Here is a 26041-nt window from a genome sequence, read left to right on the forward strand (position 1 = left end):
TGTATTTATTTAAAGGATATTATTATTTTAATAGCCAACAAATTTTTACACTTGCTTTAAATTTATTCTTTTCTTTTTTCGCAGGTACAAAAGTTAACTTTTTCTTTAATAACCAAATATTCTTAAAAATAGTTGTCAATGTGTATAAAAAGTGTATTTTCGAGTTTAAATTCTCTATTACTGAATAAAGAAGTATATTAAAAAAAATTAATATATTTTATAGACAACTCCTTTTTAATATATATTTTAATAGTCATCTTCTTTATAATAGACAAAAATCCAAATTCAGTATTTTCCTTATTCAAGAGCAACTTCTGATAAATATATCAGAACTACATTTGAGTCCATATTATTAGTAAATAGTAGGGATAACTACAAAATTTGCAATGAACAAAAGAAGATTGATTTTAGAATAATAACTAATAACTAATATATACAACTTAAGTAAAGGAAATCCATACATAGTTTATGGGAGTTATGTTTTTTCTTCTTCTAAGGAAATGGTTCCTTATTTGACATATTGAGGTGTGTTCTACGATGATGATGATGATGCCACTGCAGTTGTGGAAGTCTCGGAGGATATGGCTCCCCAAGAGTGGTTCTCATCATCCATTACGCGTCTCCTATGAACGAAGGTTGGCCTGATCGGCTTGGTAACCATTTCAACTTTGAATGTCAGCAATGCTACGATTTCTGACATTGCAGGTCTCAGATCCGCATGTGGCTGAAGGCACGATAAGGCCACGTGAAATGCTTGCATAACATCCTTTTCCTCCATGCCATGTTGTCGCAGCCTTGGATCCACTATTTCCATCAACATTGATTTCTCGTAAAGTTTCCATGCCTGAAAGTAATTAACTTTAATTTATACAAGCATCTCGGAGAGTAATATGATAGTTATAACAAGCTCAAGCTGAGAGATTACATATTCAGGAAGGTACTGCATTTCTGATGGTAAAGTAAGGTCAGTGTTTTTCCTGCAACTGATGATTTCAAGCACAAGAACTCCGAAACTATAGATGTCGGCCTTTTCGGATAACTCTCCTCTAATGGCATACTCAGGAGCGGTATAACCTCTGACAAAAAATGACAACAAACTCAAGAACGATGTTCATTCAAATCCTCAAAGAGTTTTAGATGTTCAATACAAAAGTCAAGAATGATAGCTTTACTATGCTGCCAAATTATAAGTTAAAGTGATGATCAAGAGTTTCCTTTGAATAAAGTGTCACGACTTTACATTAAGCTAGTTTTGGTCTTAAAATTGATGTTAGGTGAAGTTACCTAATGCACATTAGACAGACAATGTGGTACCTTCAAACATAGAGGACTTACAATGTTCCTGCGAACTGTGTGCTAAGATAAGCTTGGTCTTCAGGGAAGAACCTAGCTAACCCAAAGTCTCCAATCCTAGGCTGAAACTTTTCATCAAGAAGAATGTTGCTTGCTTTGATGTCTCGGTGAACAATTCTTAAATGTGAATCCTCATGGAGGTATTGCAATCCCCGTGCTACACCAAGAATAATTTGGAATCTAGTGTTCCAATTCAGAAATTGATCACTATCTCCTGATCAAACAGACATCCAAAGTACGAGTTATTTTTTAAAAGCTTCAGACTATTCAGTTGTTTCAAATGCTCATGACCCATTGGATCTGGTATACACACACTACATGCACAGGTTCAAGGAAAGTACTTTCACCAATAACTGTGATTTTGTATATAATAAGCACACCATGCTGACAGTTGATAGAAAATAAAGCAGAGATACCATAAATTATGAGGTCCAAACTTCTGTTCTTCATATATTCGTACACCAGTATCTTTTGAGGCCCATCTGTGCAGCATCCGAGAAGGCGAACCAGATTCTTGTGTTGGATGCTTGTGATCATTCTCACTTCTGCCAGAAATTCTTTTTCTCCTTGTTGAGACTTATCAAGAGACAATGTCTTTACTGCAACAAGTCTTCCATCTGCCAACTTGCCCTGTCAAAACCAATTGAATTTCAGAATACTAATCACAACAGGAGCAGGAGTACACTCATTTATGCAACCCTCAACTACCAACCACAATTTCTTTAACACCCCCATTATTATCAATTCTTACAAGTTCTCCACTGCCTTATTAAAATTTGAATCCATAACAGTTAGAAAAATATTAACAAGTGCTTTTAGTGCCCTTCATAATGAATGACTCAGAACTGAAAAGCTCTTGAGGAGAGTGTTACTAACACACCTCTCCATTGAAACTTCTCTATTTATTATTCCCTATTCAAGCCTTCAGCACTCACATAGTAACATAGTTGAATCAAATGAAATTGCGTATCAAAGCAAATGACACAAGATTTAGTACCTATACCTGATAGACAGGCCCAAATCCACCACTTCCAAGCAGATTTCGAGGGTGGAAATTCTTAGTGGCTCTCTTCAATGTCCGGAAGTCAAAGTAGCTAATTGTCCGAAGGTTTCCACTAATGAACTCCATCTGTCCTGTGTACACAGAGGAACTTCAATAGAACCATTACACTGCTACACTCTATACATAAATATATTTCACATTTATTGCTTTCTTTTAAATACCTGGTTGAATATTTGGGGCCATCATCTTCATCACCTCAGAGGGTTCAATATATTTCCCTTTGGTAAGTGCCAAGCACAAATAACACAAGTATATATCATCATTATAAGCACACTGTCAACAAAATTAACTAAATATGCTGCAGGTATGTAGATAACTTTAGTAAATGTTTTTGCTTTGAATGTTATGGTTTCTTCAACTTACCATGTTGCTGACATGTTAGAGTTGTGTTCTCAGTCACCTTCGCTGGCCCTTTAGTGCGCCTCCAGAATATAAACAGAAGAATGAGTACAATGATGAGCAACACAGTCCCCCCAAGGAAGAAGAACACTCCAGGGTCGTAGCGGGAAGCGGAGGTTTTCAAAGCTGCAGAGGATGAAGGAGGTTCCTGTGCAGTCACTGTGTCAAAGGATTTCATCGTTGTTAAAAGAACTAAGAACTTGAAAGATTTAAGAAAGCTAAAACAACCCTTTTATGCATCCTATTCCAAATGCAATATTAACAACCATTTCTGACAGATAATAATTTAAACTCAATTTGTGAAGCTTATACAATTTGAGAGCATGAAGTGAAACCTTGAAGTACTCTGCGAGACATTATTTGGGGCAGAAGAAAGCATTCTGATTCAACAGTGTTGGTGAATAATGTCATGACCAAATATGAAGGGTTAAGTTCAACAACTGGCAACAGCAACCATTTTCCGATGGTTTTTTCACTTTTTCCAATCTGGTTTTGTATTTACCATTTTTTTTGTTTTTGTTGTTGTTATTGTAGCTGATTGTTATGTTAAAAAACAAAAAGAAGGTTGGAGAAGCATTGTATGGTTTGCAAGGGCGTCCCATAGAATTGATGGAAACAATGCAACAGTAAGAGTAAAATTTTGTCAGACATTTGAATTGGGGGCATATACAAATAGATGCGGTCGAATGCAGAGATTCAATGTGAAAATCTGTGTACTGTGTGATCGTTAAGTAATGAATAAATAATAAGATTGAGAGGGATTTTCTCTTATTTTCTCCATCACAATGACAAGTTGTGGCAGCTCTACTCGTTGTATGAATGTAGCACACTTCACAGTTCACTTTGAAAGCTTCTCAATTATATTTTAATGTGTAACATTCTCACTCGTTCTTTGTTCACTTCTAATGCCGTCTTGCGTTTCCACTTGTCACTTTGTGTCCGTAGTTTCTTCCCACTTACCACCGCTGGACTCAAAGACCCCACCATGTGTTTGTTTAATTGAAAGAAAAAATTGTTTTGATTTGGTTTTCGGTTGTAGCTCATTGCTCAATCCCTTCTAGCCTTGTTTCTTGATTAGACTCTTGTAATATCTTTGCATTATAAATTCTTTAGATAATAATTCATTTCTATAGGAGGGAAGTTTAAATGTTCTATAACTGAATGTTTTATTTAGACAAAAAAAATTAAAATATTGGAATTATAAAAATTTATATAATAACTTAATTTCTTAAAATTATGAAATTTCAAATCCCATTGAAAAAATAAATAAAAATTGGCATTATTTATGTTTTCTTCTATCTCACAATGTTTGTTTTCTCCATATTGGTTTATTAGTTAGACTTTGTTTACCGTGTTGTTGGGTGGGGCTCGGTTAAAATTAGAGATGAGAAAATGTATTAGAATTTGTGAATCAATTGGATCCATTATTGTTAAGAAGTGGATTTTAAGCTCAATCTTCACAAAATCGACTTGTAAGGTGAGCCTTATTTATAGGATCGACTTTCAACACACCACTCCATCATTAAGATAAACTCTAACTTGACTCTGATACTATGTTAAGAAGTGAGTTTTATGCCTAATTCAACTCCACAAAATCGGCTTGTAAGATAAGACTGCACCCACTTATATATTGTGAATTGACCTTATCTTTAATCGATGTGAGACTTCCAACCATTATGGGTTCAAATTGGATTGGGTTAAAAAAAATTATAAATCTCAGTACGAGTTTATTTTTTATCCAGCTTACCTGGATTGAACCCATAGTGATAAAGTGTTACAAAAGTGCTTTTTATTATATTGAATTTTGCATTTGAGTTTGATTGAATTGTTTTCTTTAACCAACAAATTGGTAATTTGTGATTTTGGTTTGTATTTAAAGTTTAACATCACTTTTTTATTGTATCAAAATTTATTTAGATTTTAATCAGAATTATAATTTAGTTTGTTGGAAATTGAAAAAAAATTATATTTATTTTTAATTAAGTAGGTCAATAAACCAACTCGTTTAATCCAACGATCCGTATTAGACTAGATAAAATTTTAACTTTTTTGACTCACTAAATTTGAATTGGTTCGGCCAATCCATAATAAATCGAGTTTAACAGCTCTGTTGAAATGTTGTCAACTTGTTTTCTAGCAAGACAGGATATCATTGCCTTTATTTTGATTGAGATTATTTGTAATTGATGTAAGTTAAAAAATATTCAGCCCACATCAACTTTTTATTCACCGCGTTTGAATTACATTTCTATCAATGTAAGTTAGGCTTATTTATCAATCTCATACTTTCGTTGTCAACAATGGCGAATCTTTACCAAAATTTTTGGAGGAGCCAAAATAATATACTCAAAATTTATATATTTAATATTTTTGTGACTAATTTAATAAAAATGAATACATAATCTAGTACATATATAATTATCAAAGAAATTACACAATCTAAAGGAATGTCTATTGTTTTTGTCATATTTTTGAACTCATGGAAATTGATTATAATTAGATTTTTCAGTTAACTTTTTTCGATGTAAATAATCATATTATCTGCAAAATATTCATCTTCCGTTTTATTAACATACATTTGATTCAAAAAATATTCACAAATTTTCATTTCATTATTATGCGATAAATAACTATATTATCATGTTTTCATCTTCACCAGTAGTTTCTCTATCAATTTTAAAAAATAAATTTATTCTTTTATTTTTCATTAATATACCTATTTAGAAAATAAGTTTAAGACTAAAAAATAATTGATCATAATCTGATCAAAAGTTGAGAGACATAATTACTAAAAAAAACTATGATAATCAAGTTACAATTAAAAATTGACTATGAAAAATCACATAGTACATTGTTTCTTCTTCTATATTAATAAAAAATTAATATACAAAAAGGTCATGAGATAAAAAAATAATACTAAATGTTAAAGAAATAGTTTACTATCAAGTGAGACAAGAGAAAGTTACCTTATTTATTTATTTAATAATAGAAGAGAAAATATAAAAAGATGAGGATAGAAATACTGAGTTTATGCCTAATTTTTTTTTTAGTAACAAAAGAAAATAAATAAACGTAAAAGAAGAATACAACATATAAAAAACTCAAAAGATAATTAAGAGAGAAAATAGAAAATATCTTAATAATTTTATTTTCTTATATATTTAATTTTATATTTTATAATTTATTATTGTACTTTATAAAATAAATAAAAAATAATTAATTTAATTTTTATTAATTTTGAATATAATATTATTTAATTTAAAATATTTAAATAATTTAAAATATTTAAAAAAAATTAAATCTAAAATAATAAATAAAAAAATTGGGGAGGGGGCCGTGGCACCGTCTGCCCTTTGTATGCTCCGCCACTTGTTGTCAATATTGATAGTTTAGTTTTTAAATATGTCGAGAAAAAAATATTTTTAGTTGATATTGGTTAGAATCATTTTTTACTTCTTCATGATATTTTTCAATTGAAATTATTTGTACTGTTTTTCTTAAGATTTGATCACAAATTTTTCTAATGTCAACTTGATTTTCTTTTTAAATAAAAACTTATTAAAATTATGAAGTTATTTATCAAAATACAGAGTTAATGTGTTAAAATGACAAAATAATATTTTGTTTGGATAATAATTTCATAGTTTTCAAAAAATTTAAGTATAATGAATTTAAATTATTTTTAATTAATTTATTTTTTTAATATTTTGTTTAGATATATAAGTGTTGAAAAATAATTTATGAATTAACTAAAACAATAGTGCTTTTTTATATCTAATTTTATATATGAATAACACAAACTATTGTTTAATTGTTTTGTTTTTTAAGATTGAATTAGAGTTAAAGTTAAAGTTTACTTTATGAATATTTATTTAAAGTGATCGATATTTTATAACATACACACTAAAATATAAAAGGAAAACTATTGTTTGATATTTTTTTATGTGAAATCCACACAAGCTATTGGTTTAATTGGTTTGTTATTACTAAAGTTTATACTTTCAAAAATTTTGTCATTGAATTTTAAACTATACTGATTACACCATTTAAGTTAAAAAATAGTAAAACTGTGTTTTTTTTGGATATGTTATTCACAAGGAACAAAAAGATGAGGAGCGATGATCAGGAAGTAATTAACATGTTCTTCTAGAAGAGATGATTAGAGAGATTCATTGAAAATTCAATCTTATTATCCATAGTAAAATTAGAGGATGACATAGCTGAATTTATCAAATTACCACTTCATTATTTTTGCCGCATGTGGTTTAGCTGTTAAAATCAATACACGAGGGTTCAATTTACTTTTTTAATTCTATGTTAACTATAATAATGATTTATTATGGTCATAATAAAAATTTATTACTTCTAAAATTACTATTAAAAAGAAAAAAAAAAGTTTCCATGTAAATAAATTATTTTTCACCTCATATATTAAATTTATTTTCATACAAACTATATTTTATTATTCATTTTTTTATATTTTCAATCATTTTCAATAAAATTTATAAAATAATTTTAAATTTTATATATAAATTTTATATTACGTGTATAACAATAGAAACATTTTGATAATTTAACTTTTCTATATTAAATTTTTTTTTAATATATCACATAAGTCAATTCAGTCATAAATTTCACTCTCTAATCAATTCTAAAATCATCTATAAATCCCTTAAAAAAAACAGTACTAACTTTACTCTCTAATCTTTTCGATCTCTTCCTCTCCTTCTCCCTCTTATCCTTTCCCTCAAGATAACAAAGCCTAAAAGTGTTTTACAAATCAATCCATTTGTTACCAATTCTATCACGTCATGATAACGTCACCCAAAAAAAGTTGGAAATTTCATGACGATTTGTTTCCAATGATGCTGCCAATTTTTTTGCTTAAACATTACAAATTAACATCATCATTTTATATTCATCTTCAAATAATACATGCACATGACCTTGTTTGATTTTAGTAGAGGGGTAAACGAAATTTTGACAAATATAGTGTGAAGAGTAAAAGGAAGTTTCCCAATCAATAAATGCCCTAAGACGGAAAGAACAAAGTCAGTACATTGGTGTCGGTTGATAAAATGACACACAACCATGATGAATTATTGGATAAACAAAAATTTCTAAAATTATGCGTTCATGTAAATGTATCTTGAAGTTTTATTTGATCCACAATTTGTTCACTTCTATTTTTCAACCCATATGAATTAACCATTTAAATATAACTTTGATTATGATTTTACATTAGAGATTTTCAAAAGTGTTTTTTAAGTTTCGTCTTTTTGAAGGGTTTGTATTTAGGATTTCACTATAGTATTTTGTTTATATATGATTGAGACTTTTTAATATTTGTTTTTATATTTGATATTGTAGGTAATCTCAAGCATAGAAAAATAAGTTATCAATTAAAGACATGAAAATTTTTAAATTGAAAGAGGAAATAAGTGTCATGAATTACGGGTGAAAAGTGAATGAGATGTAATAAAAAAAGTATGGAACATCATTGATTGGACACACTTTGTGTTATAGACATCCTAAACTTAATCTTGGTTTGGATTAAAACCATTAAATTGTGTTAAAGATGCATGTTAACAAATTCCCTTGATAGTGGAAGATGAATGGATTCCGACTTGAGAGTGAAGTGATTGCTTTAAGTTGTATTAAGAGAATCATTGAAGACACAATTTTGACTCCAACAATAATTGGGTCATCTGAAGTTTAAGCCAAAGATAAGTATAAACTCTAATCTTTTAATTAAGAACAACCACTTCCATTCAAATTATATATTATGCAGATGAATAACAAAGCATAAAAACTACTAATAGTTTATTAATCAATCAACAAATTGTGACAACTTTTGTTTTATTTTTTTAGTTTCGTTCCTTCTAGTGTGTTTGATTAAAGTTTGATTTGGATTCCCCTGTTATTTATTACTAAAACATCGTTAATGCTTCCGAACTTTATTTTTATAAACTAAAGCCTATTTTTCTTTTATACACCGGTTTATAGATGAAGAAATGAGCTCCTTTTTATTAAATCCTACTTTATGTATTTTTTTTTGTCAATATTTATTTAAAGAAACAACATCGATTCACTTGTATGTGCTACATGCCAAATAACATTTTTCTCATAAAAGAAAATTATATGAAAATAAAATAAATAATCAATTCATTAAAATTATTATTATTATATTTTATTTCTAATATAATAAAAAAATAAAACAAAATAATTTAGTTTTATTATTTTTATTTAAACAATTAAGATGATTAAATATGTTTATTTATTAAAAGAAATTAACATTAATATATAATTAGTTTTATAAATTTAGAAATTTTAGTCATATTTCTTTAAATTTAAAAAGTTTAAACAAAGTCAATAAAATTAAAATTTTTACATATAATTATTTTCTTTCATTACTAAAAATAAAATATTTGTACCGGTTATTTATTCGTAAAAGTATTATTAAAATTAAAATAAATAAACGGATTAATATTTCAAAAACATTAATTATGGGTTTAAATACCTTTTTGGTCCTCATTTTCAAATAATGTTTAAAATGGTCCTCATTTTTACCGAATGTTTAGAATGGTCCTCATTTTCGCAATTCGTGTTTTATTTGGTCCTTTTCTGTAACGCCGTTTAAATCATTAACAGAACATTGTACAGGTGGCACGCACAGTTTGTATTAGGGTGTGTTACGTGTACTGTACAGGTGGCTAATCAACGTTAATTTTTTAATTTAGGGAAAATTTTGCAATTAGGGAAATTTCTTTATCTTGATCTTTCTTGAGTTCAGATTTGTAGAGGAAGCAGCTAATACTTGCCATTTCATCAACAGCTCGTAAAGTAAGGGCAATGGCTGCAGATATAGTAGATGGGTCATTTAAAGAGCAATATAAAAGAATCTACGACTATGCACATGAATTACTAAAATGTAATCCTGGATCAACTATAAAAATCAAAGTGAAAAATGATAATGATGAAACAATTTTTCAGAGGTTTTACTCCTGTTTAAAAGCACGTAAAGATTCCTTTGTCTTCTGTAGACCCATCATAGGTTTGGATGGTTGTTTTTTAAAAGGGAAATACGGAGGTGAGTTGTTGAGTGCTGTGGGTAGAGATGCTAATGATTAGTTACTGCCCTTAGGATATGTTGTTGTGGAAGTTGAAAATAAAGAAACTTAGACATGGTTCTTGGGATTGCTTATTGGTGATCTTGGAGGTATTGACGTGTGTAGGACAATAGTGCACGAAGTGATACAACACGATTGCCTCCAACGATTACAACCAGAGGTAAAGGAAGAAGATTGAGACCGTAACATACTTATATAATGGGATTGCAGGAAGAAGAAGATTGCAGCAATACCAATTGGGAATGGAGGAACAAGATTGTCAAAACTCACCAACTGTCCAAACATTCCCTACCAAAACCCTAGCTCACTTATTTATTCCCAAATACCTAATTAAGTCACTTGTACAGTACACATAATACACCCTAATATATTCTGTGAAAATGAGGATCATTTAAAACATTATGTGAAAATAAAGACCATTTGCAACAAACATTACGAAAATGAGGATAAAAAGGTATTTAATTCTTAATTATATTATCGAATTTTGTTTCTAGTGTTTAAGTATGTTTTAAACGCCTTAAAAGATATTTTCTCATCATCATGCATTAAAATTAAAGTATCTCAACCATTAAGATAGACCCATTAAAAAAATATAAAGCTTCCTAGAGGATAAACATGAAAATGAACCAACTTAAATATAAATAACAGAAATAGATAGTGGCTATAACAAAATCACGTGGCATAATAAAAAAACTTCTAAATATACTTTAATTAGAAAAATGTTAAAATCATTGTCTTTCTCATTTGCCACGTAGGAATTTTGACCCAATTGTAGATGTTTTTACTGTTTGGGTTTTCTTCCTCTCTTATCACTTCACCCACCCAACCCAACCAATGATTGTAGTCAAATAGTGAAAATAATTTTCTATCCTTTTTAAGAAGCGGATTCATATGAAAAACCCACCCTAACTTTGCATTCAATCATCTTACGTTACACTATACTAATTTCACACGACAACTTCTAAAAATCATAAATACTCTTATCTTAACATGGAAACCATTTTTAAAATAAAACTTGTGAAATTTGTTACAAAGTGAACATTTTATCTAAAAATATTAAAACACGTAAAATCATGAGTTCAAGTCTTAATAATCAACTTACATGATGAAAAGTGAATCTAATACATTATAGCTACCATTTTTTCATCAAGTAAACAATAAAAGTTAAATTATTTGTTGTTTTAACTACATAAGATATTTGCATTTTAAATTATTAAAAAATGAATTTTAAATATAATTTAATCTCATAAAACTAATATGTAAAGTGAAATTTGTATTTATTTATGTATTATGACCTCTTATTTCTAATTGGTACAGGATTTTTAATATTTATGTGTGAGACTAAATATTAATGTTTGATTTGATAACGATCCAATAATAAATAATACAATAGATCCAACAAATAATAAAAATCTAGATAAAATAAATGATAATTTATGATTTTAATATATTATTAAGAAATAAATTTTAAATTTTAAATATAACTCAGTTCCAAATATCTTACTTAACATTAAACATGAAGTTTATAGCAATATATAATTTGAAATTTCCTTATTTATCGTCTAAATAAACTTGTTGTATCTAAATTAAAGTCTGAAATTTTTATACCAGATTTATTTCTAATAGTCACTTAATAAAAATAATAAAAAATATATAAATTATTCTTGATTTTAATTGAAGAATTATAACATATGTCATGTTTTTGTTGGGTGAGATTAATGAGTAAAAACATGTGTGTTCTAAATGGAAGACAGCAATATTTGTGATAGCAACCAATGACGATGTCTCTGAATCGAATCTATGATGTTTTTCTATTTAGAAAGTTGGAGTGGGAGACTTATCTTTTTATAAGGTTATGATGGAATAGACTACCCAACTTGATCACAAGAACAAAACTCCAAACTCCAACTATTCTTTTACAGATAATGTTAATATCCAAGTAAGACCTAATTAACAAACAAAATTGACTCACTCTTCATTTGATATTGACAGTATGCAATTATTTATTATACAATTAAAAACAAAAATAAAATAAAATCAATATTTAAAATTGTGTACATTGAAGCACCGACAATTTGACTTAAAAAAGCTTTTCTTTTATTATGTTTTCTATTAAAAAAATATTTTTATTGTATTATGTAATTTCATTTTTCTGATTTCTTTATTTTCTTTTGACTTAAATATTTTACTGGTCTTAGTTTTCATAAACTTTGTTTCGTTTGTTTTTTTTTGTCCTAATATTTAAAATGGTTATAATTTTTATAAATTATTGTCAATTTAATATTTTTTTACAAACATCGTTTAAGTCGTTAACAGAAGGTAAACCGTAACTGTCACTGTCACTTCATGATTTTTTTAGTTTTTTCTTTAATTTAAAAATGGTGTTCACGTGTCAAGTCAGCATTGTAACACGTGACAATATCACTGTTACATGTCAAGTTAATGTCATTGCCACGTGTCAGTGTTTCGTGACTTATATTCAATTTGGTCCCAATTTTTGTTAATTTTGTTCAATTTAGTTCAAATTTTCGTTTTATTTGTTCAATTCAATCCTAATTTTGTCTCTCTCTAAATTGACCAATTTTACTTTTTACATAAATTTTACATTGAAAATTTTATTTTTATTAAAATTCACATTTCTTTTAAATTTCTTTTATTATTTTTATACCAAGCATAACTATAATTTTGGAAGGAAATTATTATATATATATATATGTTTGATTTTTGCTACATGTAAAAAATATTGTTAAAGTTGGTTGAAAATTAGAGGATAAATTTTTCATTGTTTTTAAAATTAAAAGAAAATTCTTCATTATTTTTTAAATGATAAGGAAAAGTCTTAATTATTTTTAAAATTAGAAGGAAAGTTCTTTATTATTTTTAAAATTAGAAGGAAAATTCTTTATTATTTTTAAAATGATAAGGAAAATTATTGGTGTAAATTTAAATTTTAATAAAAATAATAATTTCAGTGTAACATTTATATAAATATTAAATTTGGTCAATTTTGAGAGTAACAAAATTGGGACTAAAAATTGACCAAATTTGAACAAACAAAACGAAAATTGAGACTAAATTGAAAAAAATTAACAAAAATTATGATTGAATTGAATATAAGTCACAACACGTGGCAATGACACTAACTTGACATGTGGAAGTGACACTAACTTGACACGTGACAGTGTTAGTAACATGAGGACAACATTTTTAAAATTAAAAAAATTTAAAAATTAAAAAAATCATGAAGTGACACATGACAATTATTGACGTTTGTAAAAAGGACCAAATTGACCATAATTTACAAAAAGTATAACGATTTTAAACATTTCGAAAAATGAAGATCAAACGAAATAAAGCTTACAAAAATTGGGATCAATAAATTATTTAAGCTTTTTTTTCTATTTTGTTAGTCTTTTGAAAAGGAGATGAATAAAATTATTAATTATGTTTTGATACTTAAATTATAAAGTGATTTTGATTGTTATCTTTATCTTAAATTTTGATTCGATCAAATTTTATACTTGATAAAATGTAAGGATATAGATTTTGTTTGTTGAACGACGTTAGATGTGACAATGCTACTAATCAGGTTGATGCAATTCACAAATTATCTTCCGTCAATATTTTAATAGGTCAGCATGATTTATCGTTTGTTACCCAAAAAAATAGCTAATACTACTAAAAGAAATTGCATTCATAAATTTCTTAAATATAAATACAGGATTAAAATTTGAGATAGAAATGAAAAAAAAAATACATTATAATTTAGAGACAAAGAAACAATGAACTTTAAAAAAAAAAACATTTTTGACAAATTATGTGACCTGTTCCTAATATTATTTTTGAAAACGTCATTTGCTTTACCTTTGTATAAAAAATAATTACAAATTATAAGAAATTACTTTTGGGTTATTTTTTTCCTTCAAGTGCTTTAAATGAAAATTACTGTATTTTAATCGCTTAACTTTGGAAAATATTGTCTTTATCCTTCAACACTGCCAGTGTTATGTGTTGAGAACGCAGCCAATGATATTTAGGTTAATATGACTTGTGTAGCTTAAATAATGACTTAAAAATTTATATTTTAAAATTTTTAGGAAAAATATCATTTTAAAATTCTTCAAATTTAGGTCAAATTTAATTTTAGTTTTTAATTTTAAAAATATATTTTTCACTTAGTCTCTCAAAGTTAACGTTTATTTTTTAGTCTCATAAAAAATAATTAAAATCTCTAATTCAAAACTGAATTTGAAATTTTTATTTCATTGAAGCCTATGCGTAAAAAAAGTAAAGGATAGTTTTTTAAAACAATTGACCCATAATATTTTTGTCAATTTCTTTTGTATAATATGAATAAGTTTAAGTGAAAATATATATTTACTACAAATTTTAGAGGTATATTACTGAACAATAGTTTACGACTCATTTATTCATAATTTTAAACCCCAAAATATAGTAAAGGAAAAGAAAATTGGATCATAAATTCAAGTCACAACCATTATATTTTAATTTCAAAATAAAAGTTAGAACTAAAACTTGATTAGTGACATTGTGACAGAAAATTAAGAAAGTAGAACACAAGATTACATAGTTGTAATGGTTGTAGCGATGATAATATCATTAAAAAAATATTAAATAATAATTAATTTAAAGATAAAAAATAATTAGTAATTGATTAATGGGACTAATATTTAATTTTTAATATTTAATATACTAAAATGAAAATTATTAGTATTTAAAATAATTTATCTTGTGAAAAAAAATATATAATTAGTTTGTGAATCATAATCTTAATTTATCTCTAACATACCATGATTTTAGCCGTTTTAACTACTTACAGAGATTATTTTATAGACTAATAGTTTTTAGTTTATAAATTAGTGTCTAACTTAATTAATATAGTCACTAATTATCTTTTTGTTTTTTCTAAATTAGTTACTATTTACTGATTTTCTTATAATATATGAGACAAATCATGCGGGTTCACCCGTTAACTAACAAGAAAAATTGTGGGATGAAGTGAGTATTCTAGTATGCTAGTTTGTTTAGGTACGTGTCTTGCATAACTCACAGGCTCGCAACTTGTACATGCCAACAATGGAATAAGGTAGATTGACCTAGATAGTCACAATTCGTATACCCACAAATTAAAAGTTTACCATATTTTAATCTCTAAGTCATTGAAATTTGTTTATTTTATTTTACTTTGTAATTCATTCATTTCATAATTTAATATCCAAGTTAGTTCTATTTGTTTGTGTTTAACATTGATTAACTGCTATATAGTTTAGACAATACTAAAAATGTGGACCATTAAAATAAAATTATTATTACAACATTTGTATAATTTTTTTAGAGTTTATTTAAGTGGACTAATCATTATGTAGGACGAATCAACAAAAGTAGTTAATAATTCTTATTTCGACAGACTAGTTCAATTCATTTTTTACGAGTGAAATGTTAGCGAAATAAAGTAAAACGAATTAATTTATAGTAATGATCTTGATTGTATATGTAAAAGGGAAAATAAGCAAAAACAATATTATTAAACAATTATGAAAATAAATAAAAAGAAAATTATTAAACAAATATTAAAATTATCTTTCTCAAATTAAATGTTAGTTATATCAAATTAAAGTATGATCTATTTATTAATTACTCATCTAATACCGAGACATATTCACACTCCCATGAGATCATATTTAAATTATGAAAATCATTCTTAGATATATCACATGTTTTAAATTAAGAATTATTTATTATCTCAATCTTTTCTTAACTTTTCCAGACATGTTAATTTAAATTTATGTAATCTCAAATATTAGTTTTGAAAATTGTAATGTTAAATGTAGATGGTTTGCCTAGAGTGGTGCGGAATTATTAATTAGTTGATTGGTAATTATTTATTAGGAAGATGGTTAGAAGAGATTATGACATGTGAGAACGGCAAAGATGACCATTTCCTCGGAAGAAAGGGAAAAAGCATAGTATGGAGAGGCAAATGATGATGTAGGAAATGAAAAGAAAAGTCATTACTATTTACTAAAAAACTATTTTGAGAAGCATGGAGAATGTGATGCACAAAATTCAGATTTATTCCTTGTGGTCCATGCCATTAGTGTCCCAGAACCTAATGTTGCCCATTTTTTTCTGTACATATTCGATGCATTTGAAATTGTGCACCAATTTTTTTATTGCCATTTCAAACGTGATTCGAATTCCCTATTAGGATTTTCTTTTTTTATTTTGGAGGGATCAAAGTATATTCCTATAACTATTATCAGTGGTTAAATTATTATCTTTTTATAAAAAGTAAAGTTTGTTGATTGAATGGTTGAATAATAGTGTCATATTATCATAATATTTCTGTCCAATTTTATTAAAATTGAGTAATAAAAAATAATGAAGTCACTTGTATTTGATCTTATTTAAAAGAATAAAAAGCTTAAATAAAATTTCAAACTAAAACATTTAAAATTCAATTAATAGTTATTTAAATATGTCAAAATAGGTTCAAATTTATGAAACATCTCGAATTTGAATAGAATTAAATTGAGAAAAATTTAAAATTTTCAACTATAAGTTAAATTGAAACTGATTTACTTAAATTGTGGATTAAATAAGTTTGAGACGGGTAGAAAGTGATTGAATATGTAATTCACCAACAACAACCATCTATAATTTAACTTAGCCCTTAGTAATTCAACTTGTATGAATTGAAGGACTCACTTTCATATTACTATTATTATTAAAAGATCATTGATTTTAAATATATTTTTTCTATACAACTTTTCTTTATATTTTAAAATTAACAATCTTATTGTATATAATAATTCATAATTATTTAAATGAACAAGTCTATTTAGTATAAAAGAGTATATTTGATAAATCTCAATTGTAATTATATTTAAATATTTAAATTACAGTATAACTCTTTTAGTAGGTTTGTTTGTGCTGTTGTTTTACCAAACTAAGTAAACTTATGTTTTTTTATTTGTTTATCTAATATATTTATTTTAAAGGGTTAAATATGTTTTTAGTCCTTCAATCTTTAGTAAAAATTGATATTAGTCCTTTTTGGAAATCTTGAACCAATTTGGTCCCTCAACTCTTAAAATGTGTGGATTTAATTTTTTTAACCAAATTTTATTAAGTTTATTTGACATTTCAAACACATCTCATTATAGTATTTTAGTTTGTTTACATTGTTTAACACATGTTCACTTAAATATTTTGAAACGTCAAATAAATTTAAAAAATAAAATAAAATCAGTTTAGAAGACTAAATCTACGTATTTATAGATATAAGAGACTAAATTGGTTCAAAATTGTTAAGAAAAATTAATTTCAATTTTTACTAAAAATTGAAACACAAGAACGTATTTAATCCTATTTTAAACGTAAGCATTTGAAATTTGTACATGATAAGATAAAATGAGAAAACACAACTTGATTAAATCACAATTTAACAAGAACATCGGAGAAAAAGTAAATGGTCTTCGGCTAAGGAAGAGGATACCATATTCCACTTCTCATAAATACAAATTACTACCTTCATACCCAGCTCTGCAAGAAAGCAACATTTGACCCACGAAAGACCCATTTTTGGCAGAAAGCTTGAATGATTAAACAAGTAACAACTCATTTCTCTACCTTCTCCACCCTCTTAAATATATTACCTCCAAAGTCTATAATGCACCAGTGATTCCTTTTATACCCTAATTAATATCCACCATTCAACAACTCTGTTCATCCAAAAGAATAACCCTCTTCACACTTGCCAATAACTGTTTTCAAAACCCACTGTTTTTCTTAGTTAATTACCTGTGAAATCTTAGCTAGTCTGATTTTGGGAAATGAGATGCCAAAAGTTGTGTATCTGAGAAATCATGTATATTCTGATTTTGGGATGAAGTTATTAGTCTCACCAAATCCGAACAAATTTGATGTTAGATAAAAAAGGTGTTAATCGAGGCAGCAGTACAGTACCACTTCTTCCAACTGGCAGAAAAGGAACCATTATTTAATATTAGTACCAAGTAATTAGTAGATTCTGTGGAACTATTAACTAAAAAACCCCAGCACAATAACCTAGACAGCTGCCATTTGATTTGAGGTTAGAAAACCAAAGTTTTCAAGTGCACATTGAATATATATAGTAGTAATAAAAACAACTTTGGATTTAGGACCCAAATAATTCGAGAACATCTAGATATACATATCACCCCTCATTAGCTGTCATGGTCCCACACGAACCAAGCCCTCATCAAAGACAAGTCAACCCTATTGCACTCTACACGTTTGTAATTTTTTCCCAACCACTTCCACCACCTCCTAAAACCCAAATCACTATAATTGCTTCCCCTTAAAAGCACTCCCTATATATACTTTCAAACCTTTGCATGCATTACTACCACCCTCACCAAATACTTCTCTCTTGGCCTTTTGTGCCTCTCTTTCTCTTGCTCAATATTTTCCAACCAAATTAATTAAAACCAAACTTAGGCACCACTTCTTGGAATGACAAATAAGATATTTCTTACCCTTCTTTTCGTAGGCTATGTGGTTGCGGTCTCTGCTGGTAACTTCAACCAAGACTTTGAGATAACTTGGGGTGATGCTCGTGCCAAAATCCTCAACAATGGAGAACTTCTCACTCTGTCCCTAGACAAGGCCTCTGGCTCTGGATTTCGTTCCAGGAATGAATACTTGTTTGGAAAAATTGACATGCAGCTGAAGCTCGTGCCTGGTAACTCTGCAGGCACAGTCACAGCTTATTATGTAAGTGTCCTAACTTTCATGCTGTTCTTCATCAGTTAATATAACTCTATTGGTTTTACCACATCAAATGCTTCCACAAGAAAAATTAATCTATATGTTTTGAATACTTTGCATGAGATCAGTGAAAGTTGGTATTATACATAGAAAGATATTAACTATATACTTGCTTGTAATTGCTGCAGTTATCTTCTCTTGGAAATGTTCATGATGAGATAGATTTTGAATTTCTGGGTAACTTGAGTGGTGATCCTTATATTCTTCATACAAACGTATTCACACAAGGGAAAGGTAACAGGGAACAACAATTCTATCTGTGGTTCGACCCCACCAAAGACTTCCACACATATTCCATTCTTTGGAATCCTCAGAGCATCATGTAAATACATGCATACCTCTTTTCTCTCTTTATGCCCTACTTCAACCATTGAATTCAGTATCTATAATGTGACAAAAAACATGTAAACTAAAACCTTACTTTTAATTTGAGAATCAAAAACAAAACTGTTGTTCGATGTAGTTTTTAAAAAACTTACTATCTGTTTGAGAAGCTATATAAGCAAAAACCAGAAGATGTCTGTAATAACTTTATGATTAACCTTTTCTTGTTATTCTTTTGTTAGATTCTCTGTGGATGGGACACCCATAAGGGAATTCAAGAATCTTGAATCAAAAGGTGTTTCTTTTCCCAAAACCCAAGCCATGAGGATATATTCAAGTCTTTGGAATGCTGATGACTGGGCCACAAGGGGAGGCTTGGTGAAAACTGATTGGAGCCAAGCTCCATTCACAGCCTCTTATAGGAACTTCAATGCTGAAGCATGTGTTTGGACTTCTTCTTCAGGCTCATCTTGTTCATCTAACAATCCATCATCAAACCAATCATGGATGAAGCAATCAATGGATGCAACAGGGCAAGCCAGAATTCAGTGGGTGCAAAAGAACTACATGATATACAACTACTGCACTGATACCAAGCGTTTCCCACAAGGTCTTCCACCTGAATGCACAATCGCATGAGAACAAAACTTTTTCATATCATAAACCTTTCACACCTCGCGAGTTCAATTTTTTTTCATGTTTTGTGTAAATTAGTAAAAACACCGTTGAGTCCTCTGGTTTATACTTCAATATGCATTCTATTGTCTGTGAAATAGTGTGCAAATGAGATTCGTTGTAATTTTGGTTATCATAAATTTGTTGGAGAATTACAGATTAAAAGAATAGATTAAGGTTGCGTTTTGGTTATTTGTTCCTCCAGTGGTCAAAGGTTAAATAAAAATATAAGAAAAAACAGAAAACAGAATGTTCCTGATCATAATATAAAAGAATAATAAATTTCAGATGAATTCAAATAGGAAAGTTATGTTCACTCGGTCATACTTTAAAAAAAATAAATTTGATGTTTTTGCTGGGTCAATAAAAATCTAGATTAATGTTGATTTAATAAAAGCCTTAGCTGGTGGGAATTTCTTCTCTCCGTGTCTTTGTTTTTGTTCAATTGTTTAAAAAAAAATATTTTTTGACTACTAAATTTTGATAATTTTCTCTTATAATCTTAGGTAGCATCTTTTAAATGATTTTTCATTTCTTAATTTTCTCGTTCTCAATATTTTAAAATTACTTAAAAAATGATACATTATATTATAAGATAAAGTTGTCAAAATGTCATTGTCCTGTTTAAATTACCAATTCAGTAAATGTCGTAAACATTGACCATCGAAAATTTTTATTTCATAAAATTATATTCTAATGAAAAGGCTTTTGAAACTATGCAATTATAATAGAAATAGTTTTTTATACCATAAAATATGTAAAATAATATGAGATAAATAATAAAGGTGCTAAATAATCTAACCTGTTAAACAACGTAATAAAATAAAGGATAAATAAGTTAATACAACAATCACAAAAATATTTCATATAAGAACAATATTACATATTTTAGTATAAAAAATTAATAATTATATTAGTTTTATTTAAACTTCTTGATTAATTTTTTTCCTTAACAAGCAGACATAACAATTAATAAAAGCCAACATGTATTATCTCAATCATGAGTTCAACCAATTTTTTTTTTTTCATTTTTACCATAATTAAGAAAAAAATATCAATACATATAGGACTAAATTAATTACTTATCCCGAAATAATTGTCTATATTAATTTTTTATAGAATAATTTAATATGTCATGTTCCTTTCGGGTAAATGTACAAAAATGATATAATTTTGACTTCAAAGTTATGAAAATGTGTAATTTTAAAGATTGGTATAAAATTAGTTATGTGTAATTTTATTTTAAGTTTAATTAAAATCGTGTTAATTTAGTATGATTTTAGTTTATTATAATATATGTAAAAGTTATATCGACTTGATATGACTTTAATATATTATAATATAAATTAAAATCGTTCAATTTGATATAATTTTAATTTATCATATATATATATATATATATATATATATATATATATATATATATACCATCCAGGTGCTTCTGCCTCCTGTTTGGTATATTTGGTATAGATTCTTCAACGTATTTTTTATGGAATATATCATTTTATAATTTAATTTATTTATAATAAAAGTCATTGTTCCTTTTTTTATAAATTTTGTGCTCCACTAGTATGGTTGAATGAGAGGTTGAAAGTGAGTGTGAAGTGACAAGTTGTTAGAGGAACTCAACAATATCGAGAAAGTAGCTGTTTATCACTATTTCACGTCTGTTCTGCTCTAATAATATTGCATCCAAAACATGAATATCTAATCCCTAAATTATAATTACTTATTGTAATTAATTAAATTAACATTTAAAAGTAGTAACTCTTATTCTACTGCAAGAGTCACGATTATAAATTCAAGATACGAGTCTTATCACTAGAGATATCATGTAATACGAAATTTAAATAAGATCTATCCCACATAAAATATATATTTTGCACAAATTTTAGGAAAAGATGAATTCAAATTTAACTAATTTTTCTGACAGTCAATAGCTCAGGTTAAAATAGAATTTAATTTCATCAAAATACATCGTATCCTAATTTAAATCAATTCCATAAAATGCATTACATATAAATTCAACCATATTCTAATGAAAAAAAAAAACAAGATATGACAAGATAGCTTTGTAAGTAAAATTATTTAATTAATTTGTATTATTATTAACTAAATGTTTGTTTATAGTGTTTATTATTAAGAGAAAAATTATAAACTAGTAAAAGATTATTAAAAATATATACCAACTTATTATTGAAAATGGATAAAAAAATACACTATTGACAACCTTATATTAGGTACTGTAATTGAATTAAATGTTTGGAAAGTGACTCCACTTTGATGTCAATTTGCTTGCGTCAAGATCATTCATTTTCTGCACCATAACAAAATAAAGTACCATGAAACCCATTTTGCGGTAATGAGCTGTCATCACAATCACAAGTTAATCAACCCACCCCAACCCCTAAACGGAAAAGGGAAAAACGAAAAACAATAGCCCTTGAAATCGAAACCTTATCCAATCATATGATTCGAAGGTGAACTCTATATTCATCACGCTGTTAAATTAACTCGCAAAGAAATTCAACAATTTTCACGCGAATGTAAAAGAATGACTTTCCCAAAGAAAGCATCCATACTCCTACTTTGACGATGAAATCAATATAACACTTGCAATTCTTCAAGAGGGTATACATAACAAAAAATACTAGTTTTATTTTATGGAAAAGAAAAAGTACTAGTTTCATATAAACATGATCTTATTTTCACCCACCATAAAACCAACACAACGAACTAAACGAGAATAAAGGGGTCATTGAGCTCGACACTGAAAATTTTATATAAAACAATAGTCCTAGAACAACGATAGAGAATCGAAAGTAATTGATATAAGCTTTTATTGCGTCAAAATCTTCATGTTCTATTGCACCGAAAACCCAAAAAGTATATATTTTTCCCTACTATGGCCTATCTGTACTATATACACAAACAGACTTAGAAAAGCATATAAAAGAATAGCAAAATTAACTCACAAAAATGTCTCAAAAATTCACCAGGAGGCTTGAGTACCGCAGTTCCATAACGCCCTAGTATTCCTCCCCTGTTTTCTTAACACATCACGCGAGGTGTGAACGGGTTGATTGTCATCATGGTACCAGTGCACCGCCAATGTCAAAGAACCTATAGACTTGCCTGTTAATAACCAGAAGTGAGGTATCACTCTAATGACTCCAACACAGTGCAAAACAATGAACCATCGTTCTCAACTTCTTATCCACCTTAAAATATCAGCAGGTACACCTACTGCTGATACAAAACTCACAAGCCTTCTTTTCATTATCCAAAGAAAGGCAAATTCAGTACTTGCTACCAATATCTTACAAATTGGCACCAACAAAGCTTGAGTTCTAAAAGAAGTAGCTTTAGAGATTCATTGTGATGGTTTGAAATGAATAAACCTATCACACTTCTCAAATATAGCACAGTGATGTCTCAGTATTAGTTGAAACTCCTATATGAAGACAGTCCTACAATTCAAGGGCGAGGAATTTGAGGAAATGTTCAAGGAATCATATCCTCAAAATTATCTTTTCAGCCACACAAGGCAATCATCAAGCATTTAAAAGTTGTTTCATCACATCATAGCAATGAGCTGTGGATAAATACAGTCACTTAAAAACTACAAGTCAAATTGCTTTTCAATTGATGCAGTAGAAATGAATTATCACAATAAACTTCCAAAAATTTCATAACAATAACTAAAACTGTATGACAAACAGGACATGGAAACATAACACCCTAACAAGGTTCAGGAAAACAAATCATTCATGCAGCACGCAGTTTTAATTTCTTCAGGCGTTTGACAGATGGAGAAACACCTTTAATTGCCTTCCTGGCCTTCTTCATTTTTTGCTTTTTGGTAGGAGGTGGCATCTCCCTGATGGGACCAGGAGGCACACCCTTTTTGAGTGCACTTCCTCTGGGTGTCGCAGAGGGAGGCAACCTCAAACTCTGAGGAGGTAAAGGACTGTGTGGTTTCCACACCAAGTTATTTTTCATCGAAAATCTTACCTTCTTTGCACTCTTTTCTCCACTCTTTGCCACGGCACTCTCTTTACCAACAACGCCATTCAAATCAGCAGAATCCTGGGAGGCCTTCCCTTTCAAACTCTTTGTCCTCTTCCTCTTCTTAGACACAGTTTTTCCGGTAGGAGACACAACCTCAGGCGAATCAGACACACTCGCAGCTTCTTCTTCATCCAAACCCGTCTCCTCAGCCACTTTCTCAAACTGCTTTTGCAGGTTAGCAATCACAGTCTCACTGAACACCATCGCGTTTCCATCATTAGCATTATCACCATTCTCACTAGCCACATTCTCCTTCCCACTCTGCTCAGCACTAGCGAGATCAGACGAATCACCCTTCTTCTTCTTCTTCCTCCTCCTCTCCGTACTCTCGCCACCATTAACACTCACCTCCTTATCCTTCTCACACTTTTTCAACACCTCACCATTACCAACAACCTCTGCGGGCCCTAGTGGAACCAATTCTGGCACTTCCTCTTCATCAACAACATCAGGAATCGAAAACTCAACCCCCAATTTCACAGCCTCCTTCTCCAACTTCAAAAACTCAGAATGCAGCGCATACAGCACCTTCCTATTTCCCTGCCAGCACTCAGCAGAAGAACCCATTTCATATAACCTCCCGGAAAACCCCATAGTCAAGGCAACAGTTCCAAGAACGACAACCTCGTCACTAGAGTCAACAACCTCGCCCCCGCTCTTCTTAACCCCCAACAACGCCTTCCCATTCTTAAGCAACAAATCAAACACCCCAGACCTAATCTTCCCCACCAACACCTTATCGTGGACCCTCCCCAAAGCGGAAATAAAAGGCTTCAACAGCACTTCCAGAACCTGCTGCTTGAGCGGTAGAAAAGGGCGAAGCTCCTCAAGAAAAACAGTGGCAATGTGGTAATTAACACCGTTCCCGTGGGCCTTATTCTCCTGAGCGGAGAGAGTCCCCTCATCGAAAACACCCATTAAGCTCTCCACAAGTTGCAGATCCCAGGAATTGGTTTTCAGTAGAGAGAAGAACTTGGAGACGAACCTGCGGATGAGAAGGTAGAACTTGTCGAGTCGCAGAGCATCGATTCCGGACCACTCGCGGCGCATGGTGAGAAGGAAGATGGAAAAGTACTGGACGGAGAGAGGGAGGTGGAGGGACAGGAGAAGAGACGACAAGCGATCGACGAGGTCGGCTTGGACGAGGGGCTTGTCGGAGTGCCACATGCAGTAGAAAAGACCCTTCCATAGCTTCTTGGCGTCGTCGTTTGAGAGGGGTTGGGACTGCGAAGGAAGCCACGATTTGAGGAGGAGGCGAAGGGTTTTCTCTCTGGTGGTTTTGTTGCAGCACGCAAGCTGCTTGATCAGAGACCGACCCACCTGGGATGCATGCTCTTCCTCCATTCCCAACACACAAACCCTAGTTGCTGCTGCGTTCACCGTCGCAACGCCTTTCGACTTCTTTTAACAAAACCCTAACAGGTACGGTGGTAGCAGCCCGCTGCGGGTTTTAACAATCTGAATGCGGGACTGAATTGTGATTTTCAGATTTTTTTTTTCTGAAATATTTAAAAAAAAAAACAACTTACCTAATTAAACTCAATTCTATTTTACTCATCAAAGTTGACGGGTTTAGAATTCGGTTTCATAGGTCGAAATTCAGTTATCTCAAAACCGAGTTTCGATTTGATTTTTCCTTTTTCCAAATCTGAAAAATAAGGATTTAATGAATAAAAATATTTTAAAATATTGAATTAAATTAAAAAACATAAATAATAATAAAATAAAGCATTTAATGTAAATCGATATTCATTGACGTTATTTAATTTATTTTTTAGTATAAATTATTATTATTCATAATGATCGATATAAAGAAGGAAAAAAATTATATTGCATTTTAATTCTTCATCACAAAAAAATGAAATATTTAAAAATTTCATTAGAAAGCCCAATTTAAAAAAAAATAAAGTAATAGTTTCAAATTTTATTAATTATAATTTAATTATTTATTAAATATTAAAATATACACTATGTTAATACAAAATTAAAATTTATTATTATTGGTAAAAAGTAAAAAGTTAGTCGGAAAATTCTGCTTTAAATTAAAAATATAGATTTATAATTAATAAAAATTTAATTGAGATAAAAGAGTTATTTGACATAAACGTTTATTGTATATTTATATAGATTAAAGTATAATAGATTCAAGTTATTATATTAAGAAAATAATTTTAAAATATTTTAAATAATA

At 29.0% G+C, this 26041-nt stretch overlaps 3 protein-coding genes across 8 annotated transcripts; 1 reads left to right on the top strand and 2 right to left on the bottom strand.

Moving 5' to 3' along the window:
* Positions 1-312: 312 nt before the first annotated feature.
* Positions 313-3284, bottom strand: LOC114177141 (cold-responsive protein kinase 1-like). 2 transcript variants are annotated; one of them, XM_028062396.2, is made up of 8 exons: positions 3151-3284; positions 2780-2974; positions 2578-2634; positions 2357-2487; positions 1770-1983; positions 1336-1564; positions 926-1076; positions 313-844 (listed from the first exon to the last, which is right to left on the bottom strand). In XM_028062396.2, the coding sequence occupies exons 1-8, from the start codon at positions 3224-3226 to the stop codon at positions 533-535; spliced, it is 1365 nt and encodes a 454-aa protein (XP_027918197.2). In that variant the 5' UTR covers positions 3227-3284; the 3' UTR covers positions 313-532. The 2 variants fall into 2 exon arrangements, with proteins under 2 accessions (XP_027918197.2, XP_027918196.2); XM_028062395.2 differs by having other exon boundaries at positions 1336-1567.
* A 15056-nt stretch (positions 3285-18340) lies between these two features.
* On the top strand, positions 18341-19971 carry LOC114179154 (putative xyloglucan endotransglucosylase/hydrolase protein 23). The gene is made up of 3 exons (XM_028065389.2): positions 18341-18726; positions 18909-19102; positions 19347-19971. The coding sequence occupies exons 1-3, from the start codon at positions 18466-18468 to the stop codon at positions 19741-19743; spliced, it is 852 nt and encodes a 283-aa protein (XP_027921190.1). The 5' UTR covers positions 18341-18465; the 3' UTR covers positions 19744-19971.
* A 1879-nt stretch (positions 19972-21850) lies between these two features.
* Positions 21851-25333, bottom strand: LOC114179153 (ribosomal RNA processing-like protein). Of its 5 annotated transcripts, XM_085671531.1 has the most exons (3): positions 23601-25333; positions 22755-22914; positions 21851-22096 (listed from the first exon to the last, which is right to left on the bottom strand). In XM_085671531.1, the coding sequence occupies exons 1-2, from the start codon at positions 25192-25194 to the stop codon at positions 22772-22774; spliced, it is 1737 nt and encodes a 578-aa protein (XP_085527657.1). In that variant the 5' UTR covers positions 25195-25333; the 3' UTR covers positions 21851-22096; positions 22755-22771. The 5 variants fall into 5 exon arrangements, with proteins under 5 accessions (XP_085527657.1, XP_085527659.1, XP_027921188.1 ...); XM_085671533.1 differs by lacking the exon at positions 21851-22096 and having other exon boundaries at positions 22593-22914; positions 23794-25331; XM_028065387.2 differs by lacking the exons at positions 21851-22096; positions 22755-22914 and adding an exon at positions 22921-23249 and having other exon boundaries at positions 23794-25332.
* Positions 25334-26041: the final 708 nt, after the last annotated feature.

The sequence above is a fragment of the Vigna unguiculata genome, chromosome 3 (genome assembly GCF_037176805.1).
Source record: "Vigna unguiculata cultivar grain cowpea cultivar isolate G323 ecotype 2 chromosome 3, ASM3717680v1, whole genome shotgun sequence".
Lineage (NCBI taxonomy): Eukaryota > Viridiplantae > Streptophyta > Magnoliopsida > Fabales > Fabaceae > Vigna > Vigna unguiculata.